The sequence below is a fragment of the Anomalospiza imberbis genome, chromosome 31, assembly GCF_031753505.1.
Source record: "Anomalospiza imberbis isolate Cuckoo-Finch-1a 21T00152 chromosome 31, ASM3175350v1, whole genome shotgun sequence".
Taxonomy (NCBI): Eukaryota; Metazoa; Chordata; class Aves; order Passeriformes; family Viduidae; genus Anomalospiza; species Anomalospiza imberbis.
The window spans coordinates 213293-233108 of NC_089711.1; the positions used below are offsets into that span (position 1 = coordinate 213293).

Genomic DNA, 19816 nt, shown 5'->3' on the forward strand with positions numbered 1-19816 from the left:
AAGGACCCTCGCTTCAGCCGCACCTAGCACGCCACGTCCAGTGAGCGCTGTCTAGAAAGCAAGGGGGGCGAGTGGAATTTCCCGCAAACTGCATACACCCAGGTGAAAAGCATCCCCTGTCTTCAGGATTTTTAAGCAGATCTCATTTGTACAAAAGATGGGACTCTGTTGTTTTATTTTTTGTGTGTGTTTTTGAGCTGTTTGGTGCAGTTGAGGAGACAACTATTTGTAACTAAGGAGTACCTCCCAAGCAGTTTTGGTGCCCTCACCCACTCCAGGGAAGCGAAGGGAAACAGTTTTAGCTGTGCTTGTGTGTAACTTAAGAGTACCTCCCTGAAAGTGGTTTTGGTCCCTTCACAAAATGAGTGATAACCTCAATGACAAAACTAAAGCTGGATTTTATGCTTTGCTAGCTAAGCACAATGCCAAACCTTCTCCAGGAGGAGAGGAATGGGCACAAAGTAACTGGTTTAACTTGGATAATGTGGTTGATAGAGTATGTGCTTTACAACATGATACAAAATTCAAACTGGGCAAAAATAAAACCATCTTGTGCTCAGTTTTGGGAGCTTGTCTTATGGCAGCCATAGAAACTCGCTTCAAGCGAAGAAGTGAGGAACATGCTATCATAGACTCCCTCCAAAATTTAGTAGAAGTCTTGCAGAAAGAATTAGAACATGAAAGGAGTATTAGAGAGGAGAGAGATAAACGGGTGAGTGAAGAAAAAGCAGTAATAGGCTCCCTACAAACCCTAGTAGAAGTTTTGCAGAAAGAATTAGAATATGAAAGAAGTCTGAGAGAGGAGAGAGATAAAAACTTAAAACATGTAGAATCACCAAAAGAAGTAGAAGAGAAAGAAGAACACCACATTAAACACATATACCCCCAGAAAGAATTGGTACACATACAAAATTGTGGAGAATCTTGTTGTTCTAATTTGAGACCTCTCATTAAAACAGAATACAATTTTATAAATGAAGAGGATTTTGATCCTCACATTACTACCAAAGAAATACCATACACTGCCACTGAATTAGCCAAATTAAAGAAAGAATATTCACGTCTCCCTCAAGAATCAGAGACAGAATATGTGTTTAGAGTCTCACTCACTGGAGGAGATCAAATTAAATTAACAGAACAAGAAGCCAGTGGGTATTGGGGACATGGTGTCTTCCTAAAAACGGGAGATAAATGTGACACATGGTCCCTGACACAGCGTGTGGCTTTTTGGGCCGGGGGAATGAACCCCTTGGAAAGGGGAGACCCCATAGCTATAATTAGTACCCCCGACCAACTCCTAGAAAGTGTGCACAAAGCTGCTTGCCTGCAAATGATTCATGAAAATAAATTAATTCCTGGTTTTGAATCCCTGATGCAATTACCTGTGAAGCCCAAAATAATGACCCTTTTAATTCAAGGGCCTCCAGAATCACTCAAACCTACAGTGATTTTAATTCAAAAAACCACAGCAGCTGTATGTCCTGTAGGAAGACCAGATAGATTTCCTAGTAACCTGAACAACCCATTTGTTCCCCAGTATGACTTGCTGAGGAAAGGGGTAAAATGGGATTGGACTCCTTCTCAGGAGAAAGCATTGCAATTGCTGATTTTTGAAGCAACAGCTTATCAAGCACTTGGCACTGTCCATCCTACAGATCCTTTCCAGGTGGAATGGGGATTTGCCTCCTCAGGACTGTCAGTACACATGTGGCAGCAGTGTCCTGAGGGCCCGACAAGGCCTGTTGGTTTTTATTCTCGTGGTTTCAGAGACGCTGAGAAAAGATACACTACCTAGGAAAAGGGGCTGTTTGTGGTTAGTTTGGCTCTCACTGAAGTGGAAAAAATAGCACGTCAACAACCTATTGTGCTAAGGGGCCCCTTCAAGGTTATTAAGACAGTCACTAGTGGAACCCCCCCTCCTGACGGGGTGGCTCAGAGGGCCTCAGTTAGAAAGTGGTATGCTCAGGTTGAACATTACTGTAACTTTTTCTCAATGACAGAAGGAGATGTAAAAACTATAGCAATCCTAGAAACTGAGAGCTTGGATAGCAGCCATGACAAACCTGCCTCTGTAATCAAAGTAGCTCCTCATTTCTCCCCTGAACAATCAGCAAGTTTTTGGTTCACTGACACCTCTGCTAAACGAGAGGGGAAGGTGTGGAGATACAGGGCAGCAGCCCCCCACATTTCCTCTGGTGAACTAATTATTACTGAGGGAGAAGGCAGTGCTCAGGCTGGGGAGCTGACAGCTGTTTGGAGTGTTTTCCAACGTGAGGTACAGAATACCTCTCTTGTCTGTAACTACACTGACTCCTATGCTGTGTACCAGATGATCCTAATAATCCAGCACATTACCCTGCCAACCTGTTCTGGTGGACCTCCCTTACTATAGGGCTAGTACCACTTGTGCTAAAACCCTCCCTGAATAAACATGCATGTACAGCTTCTGATGCTCTAAGAAAAGAGCACTGGATAAACACACGCTGGATAATTCCATCATTCTAACCTTTTCTGCCTTATAGTGGCAGGATTCTGTTGTGTTTACTTTTACAGAAGAACTCCGAGGGACATGAAGACCACCTAATCCATGATAAAACTGGTGATACTTTTCTGCATCCTACCACAACCCCATGGCCAGAAACCAGCTGAGTGGCCATGGTCTGAAATAATTGTGGTAGCATGCCGAAAAGGTGAAAGGATCTCTTTAAGCACAAAAAGGTTTGTACGCACCCAAGCGTACAGGGTTATTGGCACAATTTCACATTAACACAAACTGTAGAAGTAATTTGGTTTTGGTCCAAAAATACTGGAGTGCTTTCTTTTAAGTTTAAAGTATTGATTTAAATACTGGGGAGGACTTGATGTTAATGTAGTAATGCCTACTATACCCACCACCCAACCACCAGTTATGCTCACCCCGAAAATCTTTGAAATCGGACCATATGTAATAAAGAAAACTGGCCAACAACAAATATTGTTCAATCCGGCATGGTCTCTTAAACAAGTTAAATTACTGATGCAGAACAGTGTTTCAGAAATTCAGCCAAACTGTTCACCCTTTTTGCAAACTTCGTTTCAAGGGTGGACCACCTGGCTGCGAAAACGGAACCCTTCCAAGAAACGGATGGCAAGAGACATAACCGGTGTTGTGGGAAAAGGATTGGGAATCCTAAATAGTATTGATTCAGAAGTATTGATGAATAAACTAGTTGCCACCACAAGAGACTTGACAAAATTACAACAACCCCTGCAGTCCTCTTTATCCGCCCTGGGAACACAACAGTGGTTGTTATCGAACATATTACCAAATTGGGAAAAGGTAAATGTGAATGATCACAAATTAATAATTGATGCACTTAGTGTTGCACAAAACAACATTTCCCTGGCCCTTAGCTGCATCCAGGCACAGCTCTGGATGCAGACAGTTGTTGCCTCAATTATAAGAGAAGGTGAAGAAGGCATTTTCCCTACTGAAATTCAAAAAATAATTTGGGACAATGCAAATGATTTTGAAAAGGAATTCCAATCCTGGTGGAACTTGGTGAACTTCACTTACAGCCCAAGTACAAACACAGCCACAGCTTTTGTGTTAACGATATCTAATGCTTCAGTGCATTTGATTTTCCCTATCATTGCATTAGGACTGAATCATGATGGAGCTATTCTCTATTCTTCTGAGCATAGAGAATGGGGCCGTCAAATTGGTAAGAAATGGCAAACTGTAAATTTAGAATCTTGTATTGTTCGGGAGCATCAAGGTTTTATTTGTGAAAGCAATGCAATTATAGCTCAAGACATTTGTTTGGACACAGAGCAGAATATTTGCCATTTTGAAGTTCACCCTGATGAGACTCCTGTAACAATATTAGTGTACATAGGTAATGGGTATGTGTGTGTGTGGACTGCTTGTGATGTAGTGTTTATAGAAAATGTAGCAGTGAATCCAAAGAGTCATTCAAATTTTTGTGTCTGTAACTTTACCACGATTACAGTATGTGATTTTTCTTATACTGTCCCAGTTATGTCTTACCACCTTTTACAATCCAATTTTACACTAAATCACCAGATATTGCCTGCTTCTATTGGAATGAATTTTACTTTGATTAAGCAATTGTTGCTTCACCAGGACTTAATTGAAATTTTAGAAAAGGTCAAGAAAAATGGGCAAAAGACCCTGGTAACAGTCCATCATGATGTGAAGGAGATACATCACGTTTTAGAAAGAGTAAGGAAGGATGCTGAACACAGATGGTGGGATACTCTTTTTGGGTGGTCACCTACTGCTACAGGCATCCTGAATAAAGTATGCCATCCTATTGTTGTTCTTTTGATCTTGGTTTTAATTGGTTTTGTTTTATCAGCCATTTTATACATTTTGAATTGGAAAATGATGAGGCAGCTGACCCGATTGGCATCAATTATAGATGCACACAGTTCAGTAAAAACCCCTTTTGTTAAAGACATTCCTAGAGTTATTGACACAAGAAGAACTACACAAGCAGTAAAAAAATTAGGCCTGCGACAGCAAATTAATTAGAGTTGTTTGTTGTTTGTTTTGATTAGTATTGTTTGTTTTAATAATGTTAAACAGTGATTAAGTTTTTGTTTGGAGATTTTTGCTTAAGAAATTTGTAAAATAATTTTGTGATTTGTTTTGATTGTTTTTGAAGAAATTGTTTCAATTATAAGAAAAACTGTTATAATCAATATTTATCATTATTTCCTATTCTATCTTTTCTTAATCCCTGTCCTTGTTTCTTTTACTTTTTCCCTCTTCCTCTTCGATATCTTTTCGGTTTCTGTTTTTCTGGGATATATGCTGCCAGACACTGATGAGTCGAGCCCTGAAGACTTTGCGACAACGCTGCAGACCTTGCTGATGGAGTACTCTCGTTGCCAGTCGTGAGTCACGGGGCGGTGTCAGGGTCTGTCTGAAAATCCCTCATGTTTGCCTCACAACTGCCGCCAAGGACTGAGACCCCAGACCCTGAAAAGTAGCTCTAGCCTGGCTGAGGTGGAAAGTCTGCCCAGCCTTAAGGACTGGTATGCAATGCCATGGGAACTCAGTGCGAGAACAATGGACTGGTCATGGTGGACTGAGTCCTAATCAGTTCGTCCTGTACCCGCGGTCCTGTACTCTTGGTCCTGCACTGACGCGATGGTTACAACTTGTTCCCAAAACAACGAGTCCACACCCACCGTGTAGCCAGGAGAGCTGCTGCTTTGGCCAGATGCCACCCGCTTTGAGGAACCCTTTAAAAGACTGAAGGAGTTTTGAGGACTTTGTCCGGACCCCACCTGGAGAAGACAGCCTATGAGCATCTCGTCAAGCTCCGAGGGCCTCGTCTCTTCAGACTGGTAGCTATAATCCCCTTCCCCTCTTTCTCTATCTTTCACTCTATCTCTTTATTTCTCTCCCACTATCGCAGTTGTTGGCACTAAATAAAAGTGCATTTTTGTTTAAGCAAAGTGTTGTGTCCTCTGCTGTGTCTTTTGTGCTTTGAGATCTCCAAAAAGAACCTATCAGGGACCCTGCATGCATTTGCGGACCCTGACAGGGGCACAGCAAATAATAAGAGAGATTTGCAAAACACACCAACAGTATGGCCCACAGAGCCCATGCTTCCGTGGCCTTTCAAAGGCCGAACTGGGGAGGACTGTACTCGTCCCACATGATTTAAAACAGCTTTTTTCGTGCCTCACGACCTCTACAGAATTCAAACTGTGGGAAGTGGCATGGAAACAGCTGCTGAAAGAGGCCCTCCCAGACTTGCATGCTGATCCAAACACAGCAAAGGATGCCAGTGGCGTGCCAATTACCACTGAGCATCTCCCCGGTGAGGGCCAAGGGTCTCTGGCCCCAGTCCAAGCTGCAGTAATCCCTGTGGAAGTCCTTGAGAGAGTCAAAGATGCAGCTGAAAAAGCCTTCTTTGCCCTTCAACCTGACGGCCCTGTAGCAAGATCACACAGCTACCATCAGAGCCTTTTTTGAAATTTGTGGAAAGGTTAACTAGAGCTATTGAAATCCAAGATAGGAAAGAAAATGCAAGGGAAGAAGTTTTAGAGGAAATGGCATTTGCAAATGTGAATGAACAGGGTCAGCTGCAATTCTGAGCTTACCTTTAGAACCCCCCTACACTAAAAGATGTGCTTCTAGTCTGGAACAGGAAAGTGCCTCTGAGGAGTGTGGCTCAGGACACCAGACCAAAGCTGCTGCCAAGACCACCACAGAGAGTCGCCGTTGCCAGCCCAGCGCCCATTCCATCAGCACAGCGGCACACTGGGCAGCAGCGAGGACCAGCAATGGTTGACCCCACAAAGCCATGCCTGCTTTGTAAGAACCTTGGGCACTGGGTTAACCAGTGTCCCCTGAAAAAGCAATTGGATCAATTTAAAAATAGCAGGGGTGGAGAACTACAAGTGCTCCCAGGGGGTCAACAACAACAAAAAAAACCCTAAAAGGGGTTCTGTGCAAGCACGGGGCTCTGGCACCTCTGGGACCTCATGGCCTTAGCTGCACCCCAGAGTGTGCCCCCATCTATACAAATGGACTGCCCTGACTGTAAATGTTTGGCTGGATCCAAGATCATTCCTCAGCCAATCCTTTCTTTTGCCTGCTGACATTGACTGGGGCCCAGGCAACAAAAGAACAGGAGCTGCAGGCCACCCACACAGCTTTTCCTATTAATGAGCACTGAGCCTTTCTTTTGGGAAACAGAGGGATGTTGGGGGGATTTTTGCCCCATCAGGCCGAGGCACAAGGCTCTGCATCCTCCCAAGGAACAGAGCCAGCCCCCTTCAGTGCGACAGGGCGCGGCCTCAGCTGCAGCCCCGGTGCCTCCTGTGCCCCAGGGCACGGCCCTGGCTGTAAATGTCTTGGGCTGCAGCTCAGGGCCAGGGCGGAGCTCAGCAGCCTCATCAGAGCCCGGGGCCGCGGCCCTTCCCTGCCGGGGCCCTCGCCTGGCCCGGCCCGGCCTGAGCGGCCCGGCCTGGCCCCAGGGGACGGGCTCTGCCCGCCCGCTGTGCCCGCAGCCTTCTGGGCCCAAGGGTTTGCAAGAGGCTTTCTCCCAGCCCTGCAAAACCTTGGCCAAGTGTCCCTTTGCTGTGCTGAGAAGAGTAAAAAACCCCTCACATTTACCCTGACGCACAGCTCATGAGGGATCCCTGCACACCTCAGCAGAGACCCCAAAACATCCCCATGTGCCTCATGAGGGATCCCTGCACACCTCAGCAGAGACCCCAAAACATCCCTGTGTGCCTCATGAGGGATCCCTACACACCTCAGCAGAGACCCCAAAACATCCCTGTGTGCCTCATGAAGTCCAGGCCCAGATGATCCCACTGGAGGAAATGTGCCCTCAGCCCAGGGACGCTCAGCATGGGCTCCCCCAGCCCCTCGGGGCCCCGCTGCTGCTCACAGCGGCCCCTGCCTGGCTCCTGCCTGCCCTCACCGTGGGCATCCACGGCTGCTCCTGGCCATGGAGCTCAGCCAGTGCTGCTGCCGGGTGGGTTTTGCTGCTGGCACCACCTGGACATATCTCTGACAACTCTACTTCTTTATTTGAAGGCAAAATGTGGGCCCAGCCCTGCCCTGGCAGACAGGGCCTGCCCACCTTCAGTCGTGGTTGGGGAACAGGACCAGGGGGCTCCGGGGCAGAGGGTCTCCTTGTGGAGGGTGAGTTTTGGGAAGGGCTCAAGATGGTGCTGCAGCTGCGGCAGGGCAGATGGGGACAGAACTGAAGAGCTGGGAACACGGCTCGAGTTCTCTCTGCCTGAGTTGTTAGGCTCGTCTTCTGAAGATGGGCAGGAGCACCTTTGGAGAGAGGAGTGGCTGAAGCCCCCAGCTGCCAGTGGCACCCTGGGACCCTCCTGCACAGCAGGGCCCAGAGCTGGCAAGGCTCCCCAGCACAGCTGGAGCTGCTGGCACACCTTGGCCCAGCTGGACAGCTGCCCCTCAAGGCCCCGGCGAGCAGGGGACGGCTCTGGGCCGGCTCCCTGGCCAGGAGCGGGCCCCAGAGCGCCTCTGCCTTTCAAGGGCAATCTCGTCCCCGCTCTTTCTCCTCCCCACCTTGCTTTGCCTCTGCCCTGTGCTCTTGGGGCTGCTCGGAACCCCGAACACAAAAGGGGAGGGAGCAGGGACAGGGAACTCCTGGGAGGCTTTTTCAGGGCTGAATCTTGGTGTTTGGGAGGTTTTTATGGAGCCCAGGTAGCCGGGGACTTCTAGAGATGGACTTGGGCAGAAGGACCTTCAAACTCACTGTGCTCATCCCTTGTTTTCCCTAAACCAGGATTTCCCATTTCCAGCCCCTGGGAAGCTGCGAGGAAGAGGACGCCCCTCTCCTTGTCCTTCCTCCCCCAGAGCAGGAGCTGAGGATGGAGAGCAGGGAGGACAAATCCCCGTGGCAGAACCTCGTGGAAGAGGCCATTTTGAGCGGCTCCACGGCGCAAGAACCCAACAGGGAGGAAAAGCCCTGGAGATGCCACACGAGGAGGGGCTGCAAACACAGAACGCGGGGGTCTGAGGAGGAAAGACCCACCCTGGGCCGGGGAGACGCCTGGAGATCGAGGCAGAGCTTGCAGCTGGTGGTCAATGAGCAGGTTGATGATGGGGAGAAGCTCTACAAGTGCTCAGAGTGTGGGAAGAGCTTCAAGTGAAGCTCCGAGCTGATCAAGCACCAGAGGACCCACACTGGGGAGAGGCCCTACGAGTGTTCCAAATGTGGGAAGAGGTTTCAGACCAGCTTCCATCTCCTCCAGCACTATGAGATTCACACGGAAGAGAGGCCCTTCTGCTGCCCCGACTGCGGGAAGGGATTCAAGCACAACTCCACCCTCATCACTCACCGGCGCATCCACACCGGGGAGAGGCCCTACGAGTGTCCCCAGTGTGGGAAGAGCTTCTCCAGCAGCTCTCCCTTGACCAGACACCAGCGGAGGCACCGGTAAGGGAAGCCCTGCGAGTGCCCCGAGTGCGGGAAGAGCTTCGTGCGCTGCTCCAGCTCCATCCCCACTGCAGGACCCACGCTGGGCACAGCCCTGGTGATCCACATTCCCTGTGATCCATGCTGGGAACACACCTGGCTGCTTTTCCTCTTTTGTTGACCTTAATTTTTTTCTTTTCTCAATCTCTCTGCACTCCAAAAACCAAGAGGTATTGGTCTTTCACCTCAAAACCACCCACCTGCCACTGAAAACCACGCAATTTCAACCCATAAAGGCTCAAACCCACTTAAAATTGCTTGTTCCCACCTCAAAAAACTCAATCCCACGCCAAACTCCCTCGATTCCACAGAAGCCAGGCTGGGATGGGGTTGGGAAGAGATTGGGGGAAGTGGGATCTCAATTTGGAGAGCTGAGATGGGGATTGTGTGGGGCTGGGTGGCTGGGATGTATTTGACAGCAAATAAAACTTCCAGACTTACTTTTTTCTTTGGGGTTCATTTTCAGTCCGTGGCAGTTCTGTTTGCAGAGCGCCGCCTCACAGAGTGTCCCCTCACAGTTCCCGCCCTCGGCCTGGCCCCGCCCCTTTCCCCTCACGGTTCCCGCCCTTTCCCCGCCCCTTTCCCCTCACGGTTCCCGCCATTTCCCCGCCCCTTTCCCCTCACGGTTCGGCCTTCGGGAACGGGGGAGGAGGAGGAGGGAGGGAGGAAGAGGCGCAGCGGCAGCCGGGAGCAGCCGGAGAAGAGCAGAGAAGGAATCCCGGGGCCCTGGCGCTGCCTGAAGTCGCCGCAGCCCCGGGAGCATCGCCCCCATCCCGCAGGTGCCCGGGGAGGGGGAGCTCGGCCCAAATATCCCGGGGGGTGCCTGGGTTTGGGGTTTTTTGGGGGGGATGTTTGGAGCTGGCAGGGCTCCAAAGCCGAGCCGCAGCTGGCCCTCGGGGGGACATCGGGGGGTCCCCGGGAGGTGTTTTTGGGGGTCCCGGGGCCGGCAGTGGCTGCTCCCAGAATGAGCCCAGTTGGTCCCCCCGTGTGCTTCCAGTTTCCTCAGCACTCCCAGTATGAGCCCAGTCACTCCCAGTATAATCCCAGTCCCTCCCAGTCCTTCCCTAGGATGATGCAATTTGCTGCCAGTCCGGTCCCAGTTGCTCCCAGTTCCTCCCACTCTCATCCAGTCTGTTGCCAGTTCTCCCAGTTGCCCCTAGCATAGTCCTAGTCACTCCCAGTATAATCCCCGTCTCTCCCACTTGCCCCCAGCGTGTTCCCAGTTCCCCCAGCACATTCCCAGGCTGGTCCCAGTCACCACCCAGATGGTCTCAGACCCTCCCAGTATACACCAGTTGCCTTGAACATTCTCACAGTCATTGCCAGGCACTCCCAGTTTCCTCAGCATGGTGTACTTGCCTCCAGTTTTATCCCAGTTGCTACCAGGTCCTCTAAATATGTCCCCAGTTAGTCCCAGCATGGGCCGGGTCGCTCCCAGTAACCCCCAGTCCGGGTCCAATCACACCCACTCTAATCCCAGTATGATTGTAGCCACTCCCACTCTGATCCCAGTCACTCCCAGTCTGATGCCAGTGCCCCCAGTGTGATCCCAGTTGCTCTCTGTCAATGCCAGCATGACCCTAGTAGCCTCCAGTATGATCCCAGTCTCCATCAGTGCAGTCACAGTCTGCCCCGGCATGGCAATATGATCCCAGTATGATGTCAGTACAAAGCCAGTACAGTCCCAGTCACTCCCAGTAAGATCTCAGCGTGATCCCAGTAGAGCCCAGTCCCTGCCAGTGCTGCCACTCCTGGCATCCCCCAGCCCTCTGTGCGTTCCCCCCTCCCGGATGTCCCCAGAGGAGCCCCAAGGGCTGGCAGTGCCCAGGCAGGGTCCCCAGCAAGGCCCAGTTTGGATGTGCAGCCCCCAGTTTTCCCAGTTTGCCTCTCCTTTTGCCCGGGCCGGGTTCCCCCCTGGAACAGCGGGTGGGAGCAGCCGAGAGCCCCGCGCTGCCCATCCCGACCTGTCCCGGCTCCATCCCCGCTCCTGCCGCGGGCTGCCAGGGCTGCGGGAACAGGGCACCGAGGCTGCTCCTGGGGGAGGAGGAGGAGGAGGAGGGAAGGGCAGGAATGAAGGAGGAGAAGGAGGTAGGTTAGGGCATCGGTGGTGTGGCAGGATGTGAGAACCTTTCCTTTAAACATCCACCCAGCACCGGCAGTCGGGGTGCCAGGAGGAGTTGTGCTTCCGTGCCAATCACCCCCAAGGCAGCTTGAGCTCCTTCATGGGCGGCCAAGATTCCCTTCTCCGTGGGAGTGTACTTGGCTTTGGACCCTCTGTAGCTTGGGATCCAGAACCCCAGTGGTCGGCCTCGAGTCTCCCCAGGCACCTTCTGCCAACGGCTCCAGGAGAAGCCATTGTTCCTGGCTGCGGAGTAGAGCACATTCCTCACCTCTGGTCCTGTCCTGACTGGGCCAAGGGCTACTGCATGAGCGATCTCCTGCTTGATGTGGGCAAAGGCTTGCTGCTGTTCAGGGCCCCAGTGGAAATCGGTTTTCCTTTGGGTTAGACAGGTAGACAGGACTCACAATCTGGTTTTACTCAGGAATGTGCATTCTCCAAGAACCTATGGTGCCTAGGAAAGCTCGTGTTTCCTTCTTGTTCGTTGGTGGAGACATCGCTGTGATCTTGTTGATGACCTCAGTTGGAATCTGATGCCGTCCGTCTTGCCACTTTACCCCCAGGAACTGGATCTCTCAAGCAGGTCCCTTGACTTTGCTGCTCTTGATGGCAAAGCCGGCTTCCAGCAGAATCTGGATGATCCTCTCTCCTTTCTCAAACACTTCTGCTGCTGTGTTCCCCCACACAATGATGCCATCGATGAACTGCAGGGCTTCTGGAGCCTCACCCTTTTCCAGTGCCGCCTGGATCAGTCCATGGCAGATGGTGGGGCTGTGCTTCCACCCCTGGGGCAGTCGGTTCCAGGTGTACTGCATGTCCCTCCAGGTGAAAGCAAACTGAGGTCTGCATTCTGCTGCCAGGGGAATGGAGAAAAACGCGTTAGCAATGTCAGCAGTGGCGTACCACTTTGCTGCCTTGGGCTCCAGCTCGTGCTGGAGTTCCAGCATGTCCGGCACAGCAGCGCTCAGCGGTGGAGTCACTTCATTCAAGGCACGATAGTCCACAGCCAATCTCCATTCTCTGTCAGACTTGGGCACAGGCCAAGGGGGCTGTGGAAGGGTGAGTGGGCCTTACTGACCACCCCTTGGCTCTCCAGCTCACGGATCATTCTGTGGATGGGGATCACGGGATCCCGATTTGTCCGATACTGCCGGCGGTGCACTGTCGAGGTGGCAGTCGGCACTCGCTGCTCTTCCACCCTCAGGAGTCCTACTGCAGATGGGTGCTCTGACAGTCCAGGCAAGGTGTTCAATTGCTTCATGTGCTCTGCCTCTACAGCAGCTGTGCCAAAAGCCCACCCGAGTCCCTTTGGTTCTTTGTAATAGCCGTTCTGGAGGAAGTCTATGCCCAGAATCCACGGGGCCTCCGGGCCGCTCACTATAGGATGTTTCTGCCACTCCTTCCCAGTCAGGCTCACCTCGGCTCCCAGCAGGGTCAATTGCTGTGATCCCCCCAGCACCCCGGCAATGGAAACAGGTTCTGCCCCCACATGTCCCGATGGTGTCAGGGTACACTGCGCTCCAGTGCTAGCTAAGGTTTCACATTTCTGTGGCTCTGATGTGCCAGGCCATCGGATCCACACTGACCAAAGATCCGGTTTTCCCGGGCTTCTCCCTGGCTCGAGGCAGGGCCCCTCTAGCCCTGGTTATCCTTTCTTCCCTGGGCATTCATACTAGAGGCTCCTTCAAGGGGATCTGACAGATCATACCCGGCAGCTCGGTCACGGGAGGCTGAGGCTACCTTCACCTTACTGTAATCCTCTCGGTCAGTGTTTCCCTCCTTGCGGAGACACAGCCATGCTGCCAGGACAGCAGTGAGTTAATGAACTTTGGACCTGATTGGCATAACAGATTTGATATTCAGAATGCCTTGGCAAGAACAAACAGAGCTTTGAAGACTGCAAGAAGACTGAATCAAGAAAGAAGATTGAATCGACTTCTATGAGCAAGACATGTTGCAAAATGGCTAAGTTTGTTTGTGATGATTAACCCAATCATTGTAGTAAAAATATACTAGTCCTCCTAGAATTGTGTATAAGCATGTGTAGCCCATGTGAAAAACACATTCACTCTCGTGTGAAAATGTAAAAAGTTTAATAAAGGACAATGGGAGACAAGGACCATGGAGCAAAGGTTATTTATGGCCGGGTGCATCTTGGCACTCAGCCAAGACCACCCTGTTACCTTCAGGGATCCCCCTTAAATACCTTTTCCCTTACACCAGCCTGTTGCATATTCATAGCCCCTTATGCATATCCATAAACGAGTTTACATTTTCCAGGAGCTATTTCACATGGCCCCTCCTTGGGTCTGCCTTTTCAGAGCATGCGAGTTCCTTGGCTGGGGTTTGCTCCTTCTCTTTATCCCTTCCAGTTCGGGCCTTGGTCCGCACTGCCTTCAGACGGTGAGTGCTGATGGTTGGCAGATCTGTACAGGTGTGCTCATCCTGTGTTCATTGGATGTTATCCCATCCAAGCAGGCATTTTAACACAGGCATACTTCTATCAGCTATTGCACTACTATGTCTAAGCTTAATTAACAACAAAATTAGAAACTATGTCTTTGTCACAAAGTAACTTTAACATCGCACATATAAATTCCATTTTAATATTTGCAAAAGCCACTATTATAATATGTATCTATAACAGTCCTCTCCTGCAAGGAAAGGCTGACACAGCTCGGCTTCTTCAGCCTGGCCAAGGGACTTGGGCTTGACCCAACTGTGGCCTTCCAGTACCTGAGGGCAAGCTACAAGAAAGCTGGACAGGGACTTTGTACGAGGGCAGGCAAGGACAGCACAAGGGAGAATGGATCCAGGTGGAAAGAGAGTCGGTTTAGGTAAGGAATTCAGAAAAAAGTCTCTCCTGGAACAGGTTGCCCAGAGAAAGTGTGGCTGTCCCGTCCCTGACAGTGTTCAAGGCCAGGCTGCATGGAGCTCTAGACAAGCCGGGCTAGTACAAGGGGTCCCCAGCCACAGCAGGGGGGTTGCAGCCGTGTGATTTTTCAGATCCTTTCCAAACCAAACCTTGCCACGACTCCACAATTCTGGGATACTTCCCCTACTCATCCCCTGGCAGAAAAAGGATCTTGGCCCCAAGTTCCACATTGCAGACCATGTCTTTTGGCAGCCTGCAACTGTCTCAACAGAGGATGAAAAGAGATGACATTACTGATACGATTTCCCTTTCCTACATGAAAGTTAAATGCTCCACTCCTGTCCACACTCGATAAAGTGCCTGAAGAGGCAATTCTTCCCCATGAAATGCTTCGTCTCAGCCAAAGAAGAAAGAAGCCACAAGCCAACAGGCTTCTTTATTGCTACATTGTTTGATTTGGTTACTTCTCTAATAGGAATTACTTTGGGGTTTTATTTGTTCGTTAGTGTCTTTCGTTCCGCGGCGCTCGCGGCGGCTCCTCCGTTGGGTTCGCGGAGGCAACGGAGGAACGTTCGCGAGCTCCGGCGGTTCCGCAGCAGCAGCAGCAGCAGCAGCAGCAGCAGCAGCAGCAGCGCTTCTCTCGATCGGTTTTCCACTCGAGTTTCCACTCGCTCCCCATCCCCTTCTCCCTCTCACACTCACTCTATTCCCGTCCCATCCCGTCCGTGTTCTGCCTCTCCCAGCCCGGCTCATGCCGCGTCCCGCAAGGCGCCGCTCGGCGGGGCCGCCCCGTGCCCGGCCCTGCCCGTCCCGCCGCGGAGCCGCCTCGGCCGGGCTCTCTCCGTACTGGCTGTGGCGCTGCTGGAAGTGCCTCTCGCTCTGGTGCTGGCGGAGCAGCGCGGTCTTTTGGCTCCGTCTGGCGCGGGCTCTGGGCCGGCCCCGGCCGAGGCCCCGGCCCCGAACCAAGCCCCTCCCGCGGTTCCGCCCGCAGCCGCCCCGCTGCCGCCCCGCGCCCGCCCCGGCCCCGACAGCGTCGCCGGCAGCTTCCCTGCTCCGAGCTCCCCCGCTGCTCGGCTCGGCCGCCGGCCCCGAGCCGCCGCAGCCCAGGGCGGCTCGGCAAGCAGCAGCGCGCCGGGCGGTCGGGTTCCCGGGGCAGAAGAGCGGGAGCGCGGTGCCGCCCGCACGGGCGGAGAAGCCTCCCCTGGAGCAGCTCTACCGGGAGGGCCCGCTGCTGGGGAGCGGCGGCTGCGGCAGCGTTTACTCCGGGACCCGGCTCGCCGACGGCGCCCCGGTAAGAGACGGAGCCGGAGCGGAGGGGGCGGCGGGCGGCGAGTGGCGGGCGGAGAGCTCAGCCCGGCGCTCGCCTTGGCTTGCAGGTGGCCATCAAGCGAGTGCGCCGCGATCGCATCTCGGAGCGGGCGCGGCTGGTGAGTGAGCGGGGCCAGCGGGAGAAGCCGGCGGGGCGTGCCGGGCGGGGCTGAGGCGAGGCCCGGCAGGGTGGCAGCCGGAACGCTGCGAGGGCAGCGAGCGGGGAGTGAGCGGGGGCCGCGCAGCATCCCGGGCCGGGCAATGGCCAGCGGCGCTGGGGCCGGGCAGGGGGTGCCCAAGGCGCGGCGCAGCATCGGCCCCGCTGAGGGCATCGCGGTCCCCCCGCAGCACAACGGCGCCCTTGTGCCCATGGAGCTGGCGCTGCTGTGGATGGTGTCGTGCCCTGGCTTCCGCGGCGTCATGCGGCTCCTGGACTGGTTCGAGCTGCCCGACGGCTTTGCGCTGGTCATGGAGCGTCCGCAGCGCTGTCAGGACCTCTGGGACTTCCTGGCCGAGCGGGGCTTCCTGACGGAGCCCGTGGCGCGGGGGCTGTTCCGCCAGGTGCTGGAGGCCGTGCGGCACTGCACCAGCCGCGGCGTCCTGCACCGCGACATCAAGGCCGAGAACGTCCTCGTCGACCTGGCCACGGGCGAGGCCAAGCTCATCGACTTCGGCTGCGGCACGATCCTCCAGGACACGTTCTACACCCGGATGTCAGGTGAGCCCAAAGCCGGGCCCAGCTGGGCAGCGGAGGTTCCCCCCTTTGCTGGCAGAGGGGGAAGAGGGAGGGAGGGCAGGAGGGGGAATCCTTCTTCAGCCGGCTGCAGCCAAGTTGCTTTTCGGCAGGGCAGGGGCTGGCTGTTGTGGGACAGGAGCTGGCTGGGAGGGAGGGAGGGAGGGAGGGAGCAGCATGGGCCTGATGAGCTGTGCCCGTGTCCCATAGGAACGCCGGAGTACTGCCCACCGGAGTGGATCCTCTTTGGCTGCTACCATGGCCAGCCAGCCACCATCTGGTCCCTGGGCATCCTGCTCTATGACCTGGTCTGCGGGGACCTTCCTTTCCACACAAACAAGGACATCGTCCAGGGCCAGCTCTTCTTCCCGCCCCGGGTGTCTCAAGGTGGGCATGCGCCTTCAAGGCTCGGGAGGAAGAACGGGGTTGGGAGGGGGCAGCTGGCACAGAAGCGTCCCGCTCCAGCAGCTAGTGAGGAGGTTGATCTCCTGGGTTAGCTGGAGGAGGTGGCACGTGTGCCTCTGGGCTGCTCTCCTCCGGAAGGGAGGATCGATGGGAAGCTTTTGGCTGCAGCTCCAAGCACTCCTCGTGTGGCCTGGGCACCGTGGAATGTGGGAGAGCACGGACAGGAGCCTTGTCCGGCTGAGCGGAGGTTTCTGGTTTCTCTGCAGAGTGCCAGCACCTCATCAGGTGGTGTTTATCCCTGGAGCCCGCAGACAGGCCATCACTGGAAGACCTTTTTGAGCATTCTTGGCTGCAGGAGCCCTGCCTGCCCAGGAGACAGCAGAGATCCATCCCTCTGCTCAGTAGGATCCAGGGGCCCAGCAAGTACCAGCTGCACGCGTCTCGTGGCACTCCAAGAAAATCCCGGAGCGTTTCCCTGCGGCCGCGGCCCAGAGGAGAGAGCGCAGCCGAGGAGATGCTTCCGCTGGTCCCCGGCGAGTTGTGGAGGGAGCGGCTCAGTGCTCCCCGTCCCATTGGAGAAGGGGTGGCAGTGCGGTGAAGGTGCCACGGACTGGAACAGGGGAAGCATCCCCCTGCAGCTCAGTGGCATTGAGATGAGCCCGCAAGCCGAGGCACAGCTGGCGTGTTCTTCTGGAGCACCACGTGGAGCTGGGAACACCATCCTCGAGCTGGCCGCTGGCGGGGCAAAGCCGAGTGGCTTTGGCTGCGGCCCCTTCCTGGAGGACACGCTCTGCGCCTCGATGAAATCAAGATGAGTCCCCAGCCAGCGCAGGGGCGGGGGGATGCTCGTGCTTCCAGGCATGGCAGGGCTCGGGCTGGCCACGTGCCGCAGGTTCCCCGCTTGGCAGCCCTGGGGAATATTAATTTTTCCCCCAGCCGCCAAGCTGCTTTTTGGTGGGACAGGGGACGGGTGTAGTGGAAGGGGAGCTGGCTCCTGGCCTTGCTGACAGCTTCTGCCAGCCAGCCTGGCACGGGCTGGGGCGGGGGCAGCCAGCCTGACAAAGCATCCATCCATGTGGATGGGGGCAGCAGAGGGGGACGGGTTCTGAAGCCGTGCCCCAGCTGGTCTGCTTTGCCGGCCCTCGAGGAAGGGGTGCGTTCACGGGCGGGAAAGGTGGGGTTTTTCCCCACCCATGGACAGGTTTAATTTTCGCATGGAGTGCTCAGACCCTCCTCAGGCCCGTGAAACGGTGACAGGCTTTGTAGCTTCTTCTTGTTTCCAGGTCTCGTTTTGAATTGATTTCATGCATTTGTTCTTTGTTTTCCCAGGAAGATTACACCTGATGCCTGGACCGGACGGGGAAGCGCCTGCACCGTCCGTGGAGCGCCTCCAGTGCCAGCGCTACCCCAGGGGCCACGGTCTGCGGGGACATCCCCTTCAAGAAGGACGAGGACCTGGTGCGGGATCGGCTCCTCTCCTGGCAGCAGGTCTCCAGAGGTGGGCACCCGGCTCCACAGCTGGGCTGGCAGAAGGGCTTCGGGCAGAGGGCAGCGGGCACACGGGCATCCCACCCTGGCAGCTGCTGAGGAGGCTGCTGTGCTGTGCTGAAGCGGAGGAGGTGGAACGTGGCCTGCCATGCCGCCCTTCTCTTGAAACAGAGAATGGCTCAGGAGGTTTGGGCTCTGAGCACAGCCAGCAGCCTGGCCCAGGCCCAGGCCCTGGTAGGACAGGGGGACAGGAGCCTTCTGTGACTGACCGTGGCTCTCTGGTTTCTCTCCGCAGGCTGCCAGCACCTCATGCCATGGAAACGGCTCCGCTCGGCCTGCCAGTCTGGGAGGGCTGGACGGCGGCGGGTGTTCATTTGCTGTCAAAAATAAATTGTTATATTTTTTTGTCATCGTCGTGATCAGAGCATTTCTTTCATCCTTTTCCAAGGTTTTGGCCTCCCTTCCTCCAGGCTAATCTTTTTGTGTCCTTCCTCAGCCACTTGATGGCATTTGGCAGGGGGGGTTAAGCAATGGGAAAAGTTCAACAACAGCTCCTGGTGCCAACTGCAGCAGCCCCTTCAAGAGCCCTGAGCTACCAGGGAGGTCCACGTCTGCCTTGCAAAAGGGAGTGGTTTGCAGCCATGGGGTTGTCGCCCTGCTGCAAAAGCTGGGAGGAAATCAGAAGTGGCAAAATGCCAATTTGGCTCAAGCCCTGCCCAGGTTCTTCATCTTTTCCCTCTGCTCAGTGATAGGCAGGCAGGGCTGGACTCCAGTGAGGTTCAAGCTCTTGGTGCTCCCTGGCATCAAGGGGATCAAGTCAACTCTTGTATGCAGTGACTGCAATAGAGCTCCTGAAGGAAAAAAGGGAATGTCGTGAGGTGGGGCCTCCTTCTTGTCTCCTTTGTCTCCTTTGTCTGCCCAGGAGCCCCTTGGAAAGGGAAATGCCCACACGGGTTTATCTGACTCCTTCCCAGCCAGCCTTTCCCTCACTCCTGGGTCTCATTTGCTCCGCAGGCTTCACCAGCTCGCTCAGCTCGGAGGAGCTCTCAGAGGAGAAAACGCTGCCTGGCGTGGGGCTGTCTGATCCCTGTCTCATCTGGATTCCATTTGCCTCACTCCCTCCCCCATCCAAGAGACCCAAGGATGCCCCGCAGCCCCACGGTCCTGCAGCAGGTGCCGGGCACGTTCCCTCCCGCGCTCCTTGGTGGCCCTGGGGAGGCTCCAGAGCCCTCCCTGTGTGTGGGACAGCTGCTGCAGCACCGCTGTGCCTGCGTGCGAGCAGCGCCCGAGGAGCAGCTGCGCAAGTTCCGAGTCTGAAGTGGAATTCTCGGCGCACACAAATGACAACTGGCATCTCAGGGGCTGCCAGGAGAAGCTAAATCCATCTGCTCGCTGCCCTTTCCAGCCACAGCCACGCCGAGGCAATTGGAAGAATTGCCCCTGCCCAGGGAGCTCGCAGGTAGAAGAGAGGAGCAAAAGCCACGAGTTTCTGAGGCGCTAGCTGCCCGTGCCTCAGGTTTTCCTTCCAATTTCTATGAGGTTTTGACTATTTTTACCATTTCAACACTTTCTGTGCATCACTGTGAGTGAGTAAGCAGCACAAAGCCTCTCAAAGCCTTGAGGCAGTGCCAAAGCAGAACTTGTTCATGCTCTTTTCTCCTGGTGATTTCATAATCCCGTCCAGACTCTGATAGCAAAGCCGTGCTGTGGAGAAAAGATTGACCTTGGACTCCTAGGGCACTTTCTGGGCGGGTGTTTTAACCTGCTTTTCCACGTCCTTGGGCTGAGCACGGTGAAGCCTGGGGCCCTCCAGACGGCCCCGGGGAGCCCCCGGGGCAGCGGCAAGGGGCGGCACCGAGGGGTGGCACAGGGTGCATTTCCCCCGAGCGGGCGGGGCGGGCGGGCGA

At 54.4% G+C, this 19816-nt stretch overlaps 1 protein-coding gene and 2 pseudogenes across 1 annotated transcript; 2 read left to right on the forward strand and 1 right to left on the reverse strand.

Annotated features, from left to right (window-relative positions):
• Nucleotides 1-19816, reverse strand: part of LOC137463877 (zinc finger protein 850-like) — a 234171-nt pseudogene that overhangs the window by 212397 nt on the left and 1958 nt on the right.
• Nucleotides 8374-9199, forward strand: LOC137463868 (zinc finger protein 3-like; annotated as a pseudogene).
• On the forward strand, nt 14727-19226 carry LOC137463869 (serine/threonine-protein kinase pim-1-like). The gene is made up of 8 exons (XM_068175255.1): nt 14727-15266; nt 15352-15402; nt 15632-16001; nt 16227-16403; nt 16688-16822; nt 17751-17840; nt 18924-18979; nt 19158-19226. Exons 1-8 carry the CDS (start codon nt 14727-14729, stop codon nt 19224-19226), a joined length of 1488 nt encoding a protein of 495 aa, XP_068031356.1.